This window comes from Podarcis tiliguerta (assembly GCF_965153285.1).
Source record: "Podarcis tiliguerta genome assembly, chromosome: 3".
In the NCBI taxonomy this organism is placed as follows: domain Eukaryota; kingdom Metazoa; phylum Chordata; class Lepidosauria; order Squamata; family Lacertidae; genus Podarcis; species Podarcis tiliguerta.
In genome coordinates this window covers 81,046,070-81,060,731 of record NC_139536.1, presented here as the reverse complement: position 1 = coordinate 81,060,731, position 14,662 = coordinate 81,046,070, and the positions used below count along the sequence as shown (strand labels likewise).

Below are 14,662 nucleotides of genomic sequence, written 5' to 3'. Positions count from 1 at the left end.
GACTGTATAGAGTTTCGCCATAGTCAAAAGAGTAGTTACTAATTAGAGATCGGGATTTATAACTTCACCGCATGCAAAGAAGGATTGTGTTTGCATTTCTAGGTAATGCAGAGCCGGTGATTTCCTGCTATATTCAAAATTGTAACTCCGAGAGGTTTTGTTTTTGCACAATCCCAGAAGATATGTATGAAATCTGCCTTAGTTCTTTTTCTCCTCCGGCAGTCTTCCTTTACTGAAACTCTGGAGAGAGGCTGCCACACACTGTAGAATCAGGTGTAGCCAAACATGAATGATGATGGACCACATCTCCCACCATTCCTGGTTAGAATGAATGGGAATTGTGAATCATTATTATTATTAATAATAATTGCATTTCCATCCTGCTTTACATTTTTAAGGGGGGGGGATCTCAAAGTACCCAAATAAAACAATCCAAAAGAAAACATTACAGAAGAAAGTCAAATATAAAGTATGCATCCAAAGCAGAATAATTAACAGGAAACTAAAATATAATCTTAAAGATTTCAAATGAAATCTTTACTAATGGAGGTTAAATATAAAATGTACATTTAAAGCAGCATAATTGTCAAGAAAATAAAACACTTTCTTGAGTATAGAACATACCTCCAGCTGTTGCAGCCAATTCTGTCAATGGTGGTTCATGGCGAGCGACGGCTATGGGAACTCAGGCTCCACAAGCAGGGTCTGCACTAAGAGACAGCCAAGGTGGTCCAACTACATCTGGAAGAGCGCCGTGTTGGCTACGCCTAATGTATACATCACTGAGCTAGATGTACCAAGAAGGCAACTTGCTTGGTTTTCAAATAGAAAACGGGTTTACAAAGATAAGTCATTTTCCATGGATATAAAGTGTAGGTGTGTATTTCCAAAATCAAAATGCAAAATGAGGATTTCAGGCATGCAGAAAAGTAGATGAAATTTATAGCAGGCCAAGGTGTTTAAGCTTAGTTGAAGATCCCTCTGTTACTTGGGATTGCCACAAAGCCTTCCCATCCCCCCAGCCCCCTTGAATGGCCTGATAATGGGGGCTGGAATAGGGTTGGGGGAGAAAAGGGACGGGATAGGATAGCAGAGCCAGTCTCTGTGCTAGGCTGAACAGGTGAGGAAGACGCTCCCTGCTTCTGCCTTCTGCCAAGCTCAGCACGCTATGAAACAAAACCCCACTCTTCCTGAGGGTCCGCTAGTATGCACAGAGGACTTGGGGAGGTGAGCAGGTCTGTTCCTACTACTCACTGGGCTTTGGGGCAAGAGAAAATAAAACACCAGTGCTCAAGCCTACATTGCTGTTTTTGCCTCTCGGTTGCAATGCCAAGTAAGAAACTGACTCTGCTCCTCCAACCAGTTTCTCTGTGCATGCCGGGTGAGTCATTGGATGGGTTGACCCTCTTTTGCCCAACATGAAAATTGCATTTCCCTGGGCTCTGTGCAATGCCAAGGGAGGTCCATGGGGGAGGCAAAAAAAATATTGGTGGTGGGTGTGTCTTCATTAGCAGGTGATTGGCTTTGTGAATCACCATTTGAAACAAAAACTAGACCACTAAGTCAATGCATAGTCTATATTTTAAACATTTTGTAACTTCTACCAACACACCCTAATGGCTGAAAAAAGTGTTTATTGAAACCTATCTGGTCCCTGATGAGTTATGTGCAAACATCCGCTGCATCTGGCAAAGTACAAGACCCCCCTCATCATTTGGGATACTGTATCTGATCCTACACCATCCATTTAATCCATGTAAGGTTCATCTAATAACATGGATCAGGATATCTATGTGCCAGGTGAATGCGTAGTGTAAGTCAAGGGGAAGCCAAAGTGGTGCCCTCCAGATTCGTTGGGCCAAAGCCCCCTGCCACGCCTGCCACTGCTAATGCTAGCTGGGGCTGATGGGATCTGGTGTCTGACAACACCTGCAGGGCACCATATTGGCTTACCCTTGTGTTCAGTGTTTAAAAGAGTAGCTCACATTTAGCAAATTGGTGATGCTTTCCATTGCATAGAAAGGAGATATTCCTAAAGGCCACTTGGGTAAGAGAAGCATTTATGTACTAAGTTGTACATATGAAGTCAGGTGGAAGAATTCTGGTAGTGGTATGGTATGGCGTTGCTGCTTCCCACCTTAATTCTCTTGCTGCTAATGCCGTTTGACTACGAGTAGCAAGTGAAGGTGTTGGTATCGTGGACTGACAGATCCTATGCACTCATTCTCCTTTTCACCTCCATTTAAGCAAGTGCATGTGTGCATGGGGAGCTCGTGCTAAGTGATGCATGCAAGTAATGATGTGTCCTCATGAGTGTAGCCTGGGGGGAGGCAGCTGCCCCCATCAAGTAAATCAATAAAAATATTTAACTAACTGAGGTTCTGCCCCCCCCCTATAGCCTGGCCATGCCCATGTATGTCCTGTGTGCCTAATCTCCCATTCTCCATACTGATGCAATTTCCTTTGCTTTTACAGACTCAGCTGAACTTGCTCCTGGAAAAGCTTCGCAGTACAGTAAGTGGAGATTATTTGCCTTCTGTTAACTCACATTTATTTTAATTTGTTTAAAAATTGCATTTACACCAAATCTATAGATTTCAAATGACATATTGCAGGAATAAGTTAACTGTATAACCACTGCTTTAGATAGTGAGGCAAGCTCTTATCTGCTGAAGTATGGCTGTTCCATGATCCATGTCAACAAGTTAGTTATTAGGGGTCAGATGTTTTGGATATTACCATCCAATACATGAATTGATGGTGCCTTCTGTGTGCATAGGTTGAGTGTTTCCGATGTGGCTCAAACCATTTTCAAAGTACTATTTAGTTTTGTTGTTGTTCTTTAGTCGTTTAGTCGTGTCCGACTCTTCGTGACCCCATGGACCAGAGCACGCTAGGCACTTCTGTTTTCCACTGCCTCCCACAGTTTGGTCAGACTCATGCTGGTAGCTTCGAGAACACCATCCAACCATCTCGTCCTCTGTTGTCCCCTTCTCCTTGTGCCCTCCATCTTTCCCAACATCAGGGTCTTTTCCAGGGAGTCTTCTCTTCTCATGAGGTGGCCAAAGTATTGGAGCCTCAGCTTCACGATCTGTCCTTCTAGTGACCACTCAGGGCTGATTTCCTTCAGAATGGATGCGTTTGATCTTCTTGCAGTCCATGGGACTCTCAAGAGTCTCCTCCAGCACCATAATTCAAAAGCATCAATTCTTCGGCGATCAGCCTTCTTTATGGTCCAGCTCTCACTTCCATACATCACTACTGGGAAAACCATGGCTTTAACTATACGGACCTTCTATTTAGTTTTAGATATGTATATTTTTAAAGTATCCCATCCTTGAGGGCTTCAGTGCCAGATCAAAGCATTGGGGAAGACTTGCTAGCAGATAATTGCCCATGATAAACACAATGAGATGTATTGAGACTCATTGCTTACACATCTGAGACCATTTATCTGCCCTGTTCTTAGCATGCAAAGTACAAGTACCTACTAAAACATCACTTCTTTATTTTCTTTGGCAGTCCTCATAGCCAAGTAAGATCGTCTTCCATGAACAGGGTTTTAACAGTGAGTCTGTAAATGACTGTGGAGGCCACTTCTAGAGCCATACATCCTTCCACAGTGCGGACATAGGTTTCAGGGCAGGAGTTGATCACAGTGAGAATTTGCCAAACGTGCCTTCCTCTTAGCTCGTTTCTTCTTTTTGCCCTGAGTTTGTGCTTCTTCAAAGTCCATGACACCTTTGGTGAAGGCTGTTCTCCAACTGGAGCACTCATAGGCCAGTGTTTCCCAGTTATCAGTGCTTATACTACATTTTTTAAGGTTTGCCTTGGGAGCATCTTTAAATATCTCTTGGTGTCCACTGGTATTTCACTTTCCATTCTTTAGTTGGGAATAGAGTAGTTGCTTTCGAAGACGATAGTCAGGCATCTGCACAACATGACCAGTCCAACAAAATTGATGTTGAAGAATCAATGCTTTGACACTGGTGATCTTTGCTTCTTCCAGTACACTAACATTAGTTCGCCTGTCTTCCCAAGTGATGTGTAATTGTGTTTCTCTTTAAAAAAAAAAAAATCGCACATAGTCTTTAACAAACACATTTAAAAACTTGATGTAAGCTTGATGTAAATTAGTGCTATGCAAGAAACTTCTGCATTTTTTATTTTTGGAAGAATTCGCCATTTAAAAATTATCAAAGGAGAGAGAAAAAATTGAGGGAATCCTCATGGTTGTGTATAGAGAGGTGTTCATCCCTTTTTCATTCTATAAATAATCTCTTCAGCCTTCCTGGGTGCACATGTTTCAGTTTCATGGTATCATAGAATCACAGAGTTAGAAGAGACCACGAGGCTATGGCTCTGAGTTCATAGTATCCAACACATCCAGATATGGATTTAAGGGTTTTTTTTGTGTTGTCCACCCAGCAGCAGGTGCCACCACAACTCATGCATGTGATGTGATAAAGCTGTGAATGTGACAGAGAGACAGAGCAAAAAATGCTTGTGGAAGGAGCATCCCAATACTATTGAATCTGCACAGGGTTTGGGAGCCTTTTAAATTGATGAACAAACATCGTTCTTTTCGAGCAGCATGTGAACAAATGCTGTGAAATAATGGAAGCTAGTTTTCTCTGCCTCTCTTGCCTAGATATAACAGGCACTTCAAAACCAGATGAAAACTTGGGAGGTGGAAAAGGGAGATTCTAGAGGAAGAGTAAATGTTCTTCAAGCTTTTTGGACTGTCTATTGATGGTGTCATTCATTAGCTACAGTCTTATTTGTATATTGTCCTCGAGATGTTTGGAATAAGTGTCTGAGATGTTCTGGCCATAATTGCCACATAATTATGAGTTGATTTAAGAGCCCCTCAGAAAGACCTCGAGCCAGACTTGTCAATTCATGTATTCATTAAATGCTTCCTTGATAAATGAATGCTTATCAGCCTTTTGGGATGCTGCTTTATGGCTCTGAAGTTGTGTAGACAGATTAAAAAATGCCTTATTTTGACGGCATCTGTTCTATCTCAGAGTTCAGCCTAAAGCTCTAAATATTTTATCCTCTCCTCCATACCCCATAATGAGTGAGTAGTAGTGATGAGTGAACTCTCTTCCCCCAATATCTATAAACTGAGCTGCTCCCCCCATTGGTAATATCAGTTTATTCCAGATCCTGTTCAGAACTTGACTTGCCACCCACACTCTCTGAACACCATCAGGAATGCGGTGGTCTGAAAACTACTCTGTACTCTCTCAAAAGCCACTGTGGTCTGCCCTGTAGTTCTGTCCCCACTTAAATGTTGTGGGGTTTTTTGTTAACTGCACCAGTGGCAGTACAACCTCCCTCATTCCTTTTTCAGAATTTGTACACTACTGCAAGGGACCCTGAGAAATGCAACTTTCCCAAGGCACTTGAGTTCTGGGTATCAATAGTAGTCTCAATAAAAAAAAGAAAGAGGGAGGAATTCTTCTTTAACTAGGGAAAACTATTGCAAAGCACCTTGTTCTTCAAATAGTAAAATATTCCTGTGCCTTTCTCTGTATTTGCATTTACCTAAAAGGGAAAACAAGGTATCTTTTACCATAGAAGCCTGGAGGAGAAATACTGGTCATGAAGTGGGGGGTAGTATCTAGAAAGGGAAAGGCTCAGTTTTAGAATCTTTATCCAATTTTCAGATGATCTGATCTGGCTGCCTTCCTTCAAAAGGTGTGTAACTTTTTGAACGTACAGGAAGTTTAATCTTTTGCAATGTTTGTCTGTCTTGCTCTCCCCCTTTTTCCCCCTCAAAGAAGAGGATCCAAACAATGGAGAAAATATTAATATGTACTAATATGGTACAAGAGCAGTTTGATTTAGATAATGCTTCTAAACGCCAGCTTTTCAGAAGGGGAAATAATTGAGGTTTTAATGGGCAGTTGGATTCATATGGGGACAGTAAAGCCTGAAGCCTCAAAATCTATTATTTTACTTATAAGTGATTTGCATGTATTTTTGTGATGCTGCCAACCTGCTGTCTTTTCCAACAGGGGTCTAGCTTTATTCGCTGTATCAAGCCTAATTTAAAGATGACAAGCCACCACTTCGAAGGCGCCCAGATCCTCTCCCAGCTCCAGTGTTCAGGTAACTTGATGTGTCTTGTTCAGTTCTGTAGCACGATTGTCATGTAGATGAAAAGATTCACGCGGAGTTGTAACAACAGGGCTTTAGACAAGTCTTCCTTAATTAGAAACAACAGGTTACTTTTTAATTTCAGCAAAGCTCTGCCAGTGCAGCAAGATTACTGGTGCATAACAATAAGTGGGAGATAATATTGATTCTTAGTTAACCCAGCTACTTTTTAAAGGGCAACAACTTAATCCTTGTTTCTTAAGCTTTTTAAAAGCAGAGAGGAAAGTACTGGGCATTCTATGCACTTGGCTTGGGTCAAAACTTCCCACTCGCAGGACATTCCATAGGAAGGGGGATATTTTTTTTGTCTCTTCCTCCCTCACTCTGCAACCCACTGGTATTTCCTGAAAATCTGCTGTGAAGAGTTGGGTGATCCTCCAGAGCAGCATGGGAGGTGGTGCTGGGAGCTGTAGGTAAAAAGGAGAATCAGTCCAAAGCCCTCCTTTTTCCAGCAGGAACCTCTGCTTGGTCAGAGCTGCTTCAGCAACCAGAAAGCACCTGTCCATTCTTAAAATGCCATGTCACAATCTTGTCTACAGTAAAAGGGAAGCTTAATGGTAACGGTCTGAGCATGAGATCATAATGCATTATCAGATTAGAAAGAGAGCACCATGCCATCATCACCTGAGCACCTTTGAAATATTTTATATTGCCATCCTCCCATTTGCATATATTGAATTTGGATCTAATTACTGCTATACTAATTAATCTTCCATATAGCAGTTCTTTGCGAAGCATTGGGTGAAAATACGGTTACGAAAAGTTTACAGTTTAGATTCATCCCCCCAGATTCATCCCCCCACAAATGCAAAATAACTGTATTGGGGAGGTGGTCATGGAAGGTGCCAGTATATCCTCTTTAGTGCAGAGCTGGTATTTCACAAATCCAACTTCGAGGTCTTGCTCCGTGCACTAGCATCAAGGAGAAGGGAAGGGAAGGAGAAGAGAAAAACAGCACGCTGTGTTTGCAGGAGAGGCGTTCCACCTTTCTCAAGCCCCTTTCATTCCTAAAAAAAGCAAAAGTCAGATCATACTTAGTTCTGTACGTTCCCTACCCATGGAAATCCAGTTCCAGAGGGCAGCAAGGAAATCTGTAACAGGTAGCCCAGAGGCTACCTATTTAGACACTGGGGTCAAACTAAAAAAAGTTAAGGTAAAGGACCCCTGGATGGTTAAGTCAAGTCAAAGGTGACTATGGGGTGTGGCTTTCCTCTCGCTTTTCAGGCCAAGGGAGCCAGCATTTGTCCACAGACAGCTTTCCGGGTCATGTGGCCAGCAGGACTAATCTGCTTCTGGCACAACGGGACACTGTGATGAGTGCCAGAGTGCACGGAAACGCTGCTTACCTTCCCGCCGCAGCGGTACCTATTTATCTACTTGCCCTGGCATGCTTTCGAACTGCTAGGTTGGCAGGAGCTGGGACAGAGCAATGGGAACTCACCCCGTTACACGGATTCGAACCGCCGACCTTCCAATCAGCAAGCCCAAGAGGCTCAGTGATTTAGACTACAAAAACAAGGAAGTAGATAAGGTGTAGACAGCATCGTGCCCTCCAGATGTTGTTGAACTCCATCCACCCTAGTCAACATGACCACATGGAGAGACCCCATTAGCTCCTCCTGGAGTAGTAATTAGTCAAAGCTATGTGTAATGACAGCAAACATTGAAGGCACACATTTTTTTGAGGTTCATGTAAATTATAGTACTAGTTTCCTTGTGAGTTCTTGTGCCAAATTCCCAAAGTAGTCAGAGGAGATGTATTTAATTCCTTCTATTTTTTATAAAAAGAGTTGTCCACATTCATGCATGGCTTGTCCTTAATGACTTCTCCTGGGGGGGGGGGGTCGGCATTAATGATGACATTAGAAACCTGTTTTTTAAAACTATTTGAGAGTAATGTAGCTTGCGAGTTACAGGGAACCAAACTGAGGGCCTTCTCGGTAGTGGCGCCCGCCCTGTGGAATGCCCTCCCTTCAGATGTGAAGGAAATAAGCAGCTATCTTATCTTTAAAAGACATCTGAAGGCAGCCCTGTTTAGGGAAGTTTTTAATATTTAATGCTGTATTGTTTTTAACACTCGATTGGGAGCCGCCCAGAGTGGCTGGGGAAACTCAGCCAGATGGACGGGTATAAATAATAATAATTATTATTATTTAAGACACTTGTTCAAAAGAAGCCACAACCTCACCAAATCAGGATGCTTTTCTGGTATTGTGGATTGGATCAAAATGTTTCCTTTTTCTGTTAAAAGTAAGCTTTTTCTAATGGGAGCAGGAAGGTTTTGACTCCAAACCTGTGAAATCAATAGTATGTGGATTCATATACTTTAAGGCTGCAGTGCATTAATCTGAGAGCAGCGCCCACTGAACTCAGTGAACCTTACTTCTGCAGATACATTCATAAGATGGACTGTAGTCCTTAATGCACCCAGCCGGAGGTTGCATTGACATTCATGGACCTTTTTCCCACTGGAACGTTTATAATTCAGGTGCAATAGACCCAGTGCATCCACTTTTCGTCACTGCTCACAAATCCTGTGTGTGTGTACCTACCTAACTATGGGCTACACCTGCCTCACACCACACATGCGCAAAGAGCTATTGCCTTCTCTAGCATTTTAATTGTTTAACTTCTGTTGGTGGTTGTTTTGCATCTAAGTCACTTTGGATACATGAGTAGCAAAGTGACAAATAATAGCGCAAACCTATACTCCTTTACTTAGAAGTGTGCCCCGTTGACTTCAGTGGAACGACTTCCACTACAGCCAAAATCTCTGCCAGACTAGGCAAAATGCTCTCACTCCCTGTCATCTGGGGAGCAAGTAGAGCTGTGGATTGGACATCAGAAAATCTGGGATACAGAACAGGTTTTCAGGAGGCACCTAATTTCCTCTGAAATAAGCCTCGTTTCCAGTTAGGCTTCCAGTTTTCATTAGCTGCCACCTCAGCTTTTCTCTTAATTTAGCATGCCAGAGGGGCCCTGAGACTTTAAGCATCTGGTTCATCTTGGCAAGCCTCCCTCTTGCTTGTCATGTCAAGTTACATTTAAAGTTTAATTTAGCAAATCAGTCACAAACGCTTAACAACTTTGCTTTAATTAGGGTTCTATTGACACCATTTTTGGCTGATAATCTGAAGGCTGATCGCTCTTGGCAAGTATTGTGAAAGAGGGAGGTGGGGAAGTAATAAAACTCCGTACTTCTGTGTTGCTCACAAGCCGTGGTTTTCTTTTATGGGTTTCAGTTTCCATCTTCTCGTTGAGAAACAAGTTCATGCAAATTTAAAGGGGGAGAAACATGCTAAAAATAAATGGCTTATTAATATGAGAAGCAGGAGAGGGAGAAATTAAAATAACATGAATGTCTCCAAGAATAAATGCAGCAGAGAGCATCTTCTGTCTCCCCCCTTTTTTTTAAATAGAAAGGACTGTTAGCCACATGATAGACTGCACATCTCCCATTTATTTGGATTTCTCTTCCAAGGTTGCATTTATTGATTTGTTTCTTAGCTAACCCTTCACCATGAGGGCAGGCTACGTCATAACATACGCTTATAAAAACAGATAAAACAGCTGATAAAATGAAACCATCCTAGCCAGAACAGAATAATATAAATTTAGCAGAAGAGGCGACTCTCACAAAACAAACAAACACAAATTTCAGGCAATAAAACAATAGCTAATAGCACACCCAGTAAGAAATTTCACTGTCTCTAAAATAAAATATTAAACTTCAGTACACAAATATCCAGCATATGTGCATTTGTGTACTCCTGGATGCATTATACCCATGCACACGTTATAATTAGAGTCCAGTCTATACAAGAACTGGTAGTTTTAAATCTCGTTCAGGAGGCTAGACAACCAGATTAGCTTATACCTTTCCTCATGTCATCCCTGCTCAACCTCACTCCCCTTCAAACAGTCCAGTGATTCTGTCTCCATGGGAAAGGTTTTGAATCACATGGGTATTTCCCAGCTCTTGCCCGCTTGCCATCTCCAAATTGCTACACCCTTGCTTGGCGATGCTTGAGTAACTCTGCTATTCTATTGATCCTTTTGGACCTCCTGACACCTTTGATAATATTGAACATTTGGTGTATGTGGTGATGTGATGTGACTCACTTGGGATCTGCCTTTGAGCAATTGATCTGATTTTGAGCAATTCTGCTAGTACAGACAGACACTCTCACCATTCCCTTCTGTAAAATGTGACCGAGGCTTCCTGGGTTATGTTGCTCCTTGGGTGATGTTCAGCCCGTCACTGTGTCTCAGAATAAATGTGCAATGCTTGCAAAGTTTTAATGATCCCCGCCCCAGAGCATTGTGAGAGTGACAGCTGTGTCCTTAACTTAATTGGTGACATGTTTTTGCATGCTCGTTACTCTAGGCATGGTGTCTGTTTTGGATTTGATGCAAGGTGGCTTCCCATCCCGAGCCTCATTCCATGAGCTATATAACATGTACAAAAAGTACATGCCTGCAAAGCTGTCTCGTTTGGATCCTAGACTCTTCTGCAAGGTATTAACGTCTAGAATGCTAAATACACTTCTTTTGTATTTTTTATCATAGAGAATTGATATTCATTGAAATCTTTGTCCTCTCAAAGGATTTATTCATCAAAGTGTTTTTCTCCTCTCCCAGGCACTCTTCAAAGCCCTTGGATTAAATGAAAATGATTATAAATTTGGATTAACCAAAGTGTTTTTTAGACCTGGCAAGGTAAGTGTTATTGTTATCCAAGGAGAGTTGATGAATGTGAACATTTTCTACTCATTCTTTCTGTAAAGTAATTGGTAACTAAGACATGTGAAAGCTGGGTTGTTTTTAAAAAATACAAAACAAAACCACAATTTAATTTTGTCTCTTCTGATGATGCAGATATCAGCAATGCCATCTCCAAGTTTTATTTACTTATCTATTTAAAATACCTTGATCAAACTTCTCCCGGTAATCAGATTGGCTTATAGCAGATTTCAAAACCTAAATCTCTGGAACACAAAAAGTCAAAAAAATGAGAGCAATGGTTTAAAACCCCACAAGGAGCAGTAAAGCCTTAGGCACCAAAAGGTTTAGTAAACAAATAGGACTGACACCTTTTTCAAAAAGCCAGGGGAGTTAACAAACTTTCTTAGAGATTATTATTATTATTATTATTATTATTGAGGCTACAGTTGCAAAAGCCCTCTTTTATTGCTCTTGCAGCTGTATCCTCATCTGCTGGCTCAGACTTGGGGCAAAGCAGTTTGCCAGACCATCAGATGGCCAGATGTATAGTGCATGTGGCTCATGCAAGGAAATCTATTTAGTTCTTTATTTTTATTCACGCATTTATAACCCACAAGGTGGAATACAACCTATAGAAATAAAATAATAAAAAATACCCATTAAACAGCATTGAAAAACATCAATAAATACCGATAGATTAAAGGAGATGTGAGGGGGGGGGGAGTCATGTTGTAAAGGCCTGTTGGTACACACACACACAAAAAGTTTTCAGAAGATTTCTGAAGGGAGCGATGGTTCCTGTTGAACCTCTACTGGTGTTGAGTTTGACAGGGCAAGGCCTGCACACTAGATGCTCAGTCCCTGGGCATGGCAGCTGAACCTCAGGGGAGTGTGGAACCACCAGAAGGGCTTCATCAGATGGTCTCAGTGGTCTAAGCAATCAGGCAGTACTTAAAGGACCCTAGGCCCATTTTTATTTTTAACATCTGTCCGTCCATCCATCCGTCAATCAATCAATCAATCAATCAATCAATCACAGTCTGGCTTTAAATGTCAAAACCATCACCTTGAATAGAGCCCAGAAGCACCCCCCCCCCATTTCCATGGCCTTCACTGCCATGGTTACAACATTCTGTTTGTGCTTCATCCCGCCTGAGCCCCCTCAACATTCCAAAACAGCTGTCATGTAAAGTATTTCCTCTTTGTGATGCTGGTGTCCACTTTCAGTTTGCAGAGTTTGATCAGATCATGAAGTCTGACCCAGATCATCTTGCTGAGTTGGTTAAACGAGTCAACCACTGGCTTATCTGCAGTCGTTGGAAGAAGGTCCAGTGGTGTTCTCTGTCGGTTATTAAATGTATGTATTCATGGGTCTCTTGGGGGGGGGGTGTCTGGAGGGGGGTATTTGTGAGCCAGCACTGAAAGCTTCCTAAAGCTGCAGACTATTAGAACACACTTACTTGGAAATACTAGAACTCTGGAGCATGCAATGAAATGGATCAGGGGTATGTTCTGAACAGCCATTCCACACAGTGCATTATTTATGGACTGTATTATTTATGGAATTCACTGCCACAAGATGCCCTGATGAGCACTAGCTTAGCTGCCTTATCAGTTGCTACTACTCAGGATGGTTATAGGCAGGATTATTTCAGAGGTAGGATGTTTTTCAGTACTTGTTGCTAGGGGGCAGCAACAGGAGAGGTCTGGTGCCTTTGTACCTTGCCTATGGACTTCCCAGAGGCATCTGGCTGGGTATCATGGAAAATAGGACAGTGTGGATGAGACAGACCTTTGGCATGATCCTGTAGGCGATCTTCTTATGCCCATATATTAAGTCAGAGGTAGGCAACCTAAGGCCCGGGGGCTTGATATGGCCCAATCGCCTTCTCAATCAGGTCCACAGATGGTCTGGGAATCAGTGTGTTTTTACATGAGTAGAATGTGTGCTTTTATTTAAAATGCATCTCTGGGTTATTTGTGGGGCATAGGAATTCGTTCATTATTATTTTTTCCCCAAAATATAGTCAGGCCCACCACATGGTCTGAGGGATGGTGGACGGGCCCACGGCTGAAAAAGGTTGCTGACCCCTGTATTAAGTTGTGGAATTCCTTATCACAAGTTGCTGCGATGGCCTGTCAGTTTAGGCCAGGGGATGGGACACCTTTGACCCTCCAGGTATTGTTGGTCTGCAGCTTCCATCATCCCTGACCATGGTGACTGGCTCTGATGGGTCCTACAGCATCTCAAGGGCCACAGGTTCCCCATCCCTGGTTTAGATGCCTTAAAAATGATGCACACCTGGGTGAGAGGGGTCTTGAGAAATGCTCATAGATTAATAGACTGAATGATCAAATTCCCAGAGGCACGGTGTGCTTCTAAATACCAGAAGCTGGTAGAAGAATAACAACAGGGGCTGCTAACTTGCTACTCTTAATTTGGGAGCTTGCTGGAAACTGGTCACGGATGCAAACCCAATGCTCGGTTTTGAGGGTTTTTTAGTCAGATCCAGCAGGCCCCGTACATTATAATTTAAGTCTCCCACACATGGGAGTGGGGCTCATAGCCAGGTAAATTTGTTCAGAAGCATGAGTACTGCTCACACAGGAATTGTTGACGGCCACAGTTGCCTTAACCACAAACGAGGAAAGGGAATGTTAGTTCAAGCTTGGGGAACTGATGTCCCTCCAGATGGTGATGGAGCGCAACTCATATCATCTGCAGCCAGCATGGTCAGTGGTTAGGGATGAAGGGAGTTAAATTCCAACATCTGTTAGGACACAGGTTTCCTGCTCCAGGGTTTGCTTTTAAATAACCAAAACAAAACCCAAACAACATTGTGTGAGGTTTTTGTCATCTGCTTGCCCTACCTTCCCAACTCCCATTTTATGGCATCATTATATATTGTTATTATTTCATTCCATTTAAACCTCACCTTTCTTCCGAGTTCAAGGTGGCATATGTGGTTTTCTTCCTTCTCCTTTTATCCTCAGAACAACAATCCTGTGAGGTAGGTTAGGCCGAGAGACTGCGACTGGCCTAAGATCATCCAGTGAGCCTTGTGTCTGAGCAGGGATCTGAACCCTGGTCTCCAAGGCCCTAGTCCAACACTCTAGCCACTACACCACACTGGCTTATGCCCTACCTGCACATCTGTGATGGTCTTTCAATTTTCTCTTTGTATTTCACAGTGAAAAACAAAATAAAATACAGAGCCGGTGCCTGCATTAAAATACAAAAGACGATTCGTATGTGGCTGTGCAAGAGAAAGCATAAACCACGGTAAGAAGAAGCAATCCTATATATATATGCTTGCACCCCACTCCTAAATACCAGTGTACTGAATGACCAGTCTGGTTTTGTTGCTGGCAGAACCTGTACATCCCATCCAAGGCCTTGAGAGCCTGGGAAAGAGTTCTAAGGGATGTTAGGGGTGTTCCTTCTAGGATGCTGTACTGCTCATCTTAGGGCCAACTTCACATTACACCAGTGCCGTGAGCAGTGGTCACGCTTTTGTTGTTTTAATTGAAGTAAAATTAAAAATCTGCTTGCCCCCACATTCCCCAGATATTATCTTCGTAAATCTCTCTCTCTCTCACACACACACACACACAAACGTAGCAATTAGCATTATAAAGGATGAGGGGTGGGTGGGCAAGACTTCAGTTCTACTGGTGCTGCCCTCCCTCATCTTGGGAAAGGTTAAGTTCTATGGGGAGACTTCAAAACTACTTATTTATGTGCTGTAATTGCAACATTTCTGAACTG

At 42.5% G+C, this 14,662-nt stretch overlaps 1 protein-coding gene and 1 long non-coding RNA gene across 6 annotated transcripts in view; one reads left to right on the top strand and one right to left on the bottom strand.

Moving 5' to 3' along the window:
- Positions 1–14,662, top strand: part of MYO6 (myosin VI) — a 106,404-nt gene that overhangs the window by 66,854 nt on the left and 24,888 nt on the right. For 4 of the 5 annotated variants that reach the window (XM_083431145.1, XM_083431144.1, XM_083431143.1 and 1 more), the window contains exons 19-24: positions 2,476–2,514; positions 6,027–6,120; positions 10,556–10,686; positions 10,810–10,887; positions 12,121–12,250; positions 14,086–14,176. In XM_083431145.1, coding sequence (XP_083287271.1) covers positions 2,476–2,514; positions 6,027–6,120; positions 10,556–10,686; positions 10,810–10,887; positions 12,121–12,250; positions 14,086–14,176 — 563 coding nt within the window. Of the gene's footprint in view, positions 1–2,475; positions 2,515–6,026; positions 6,121–10,555; positions 10,687–10,809; positions 10,888–12,120; positions 12,731–12,994; positions 14,177–14,662 lie in introns of all 5 variants that reach the window. The other variant, XR_014508883.1, reaches the window with a different exon arrangement.
- LOC310673209 lies at positions 9,242–12,054 on the bottom strand. Its single transcript, XR_014508911.1, has 3 exons — positions 11,960–12,054; positions 11,097–11,156; positions 9,242–9,417 (listed from the first exon to the last, which is right to left on the bottom strand). It is a non-coding gene; the product is annotated as an uncharacterized lncRNA (long non-coding RNA).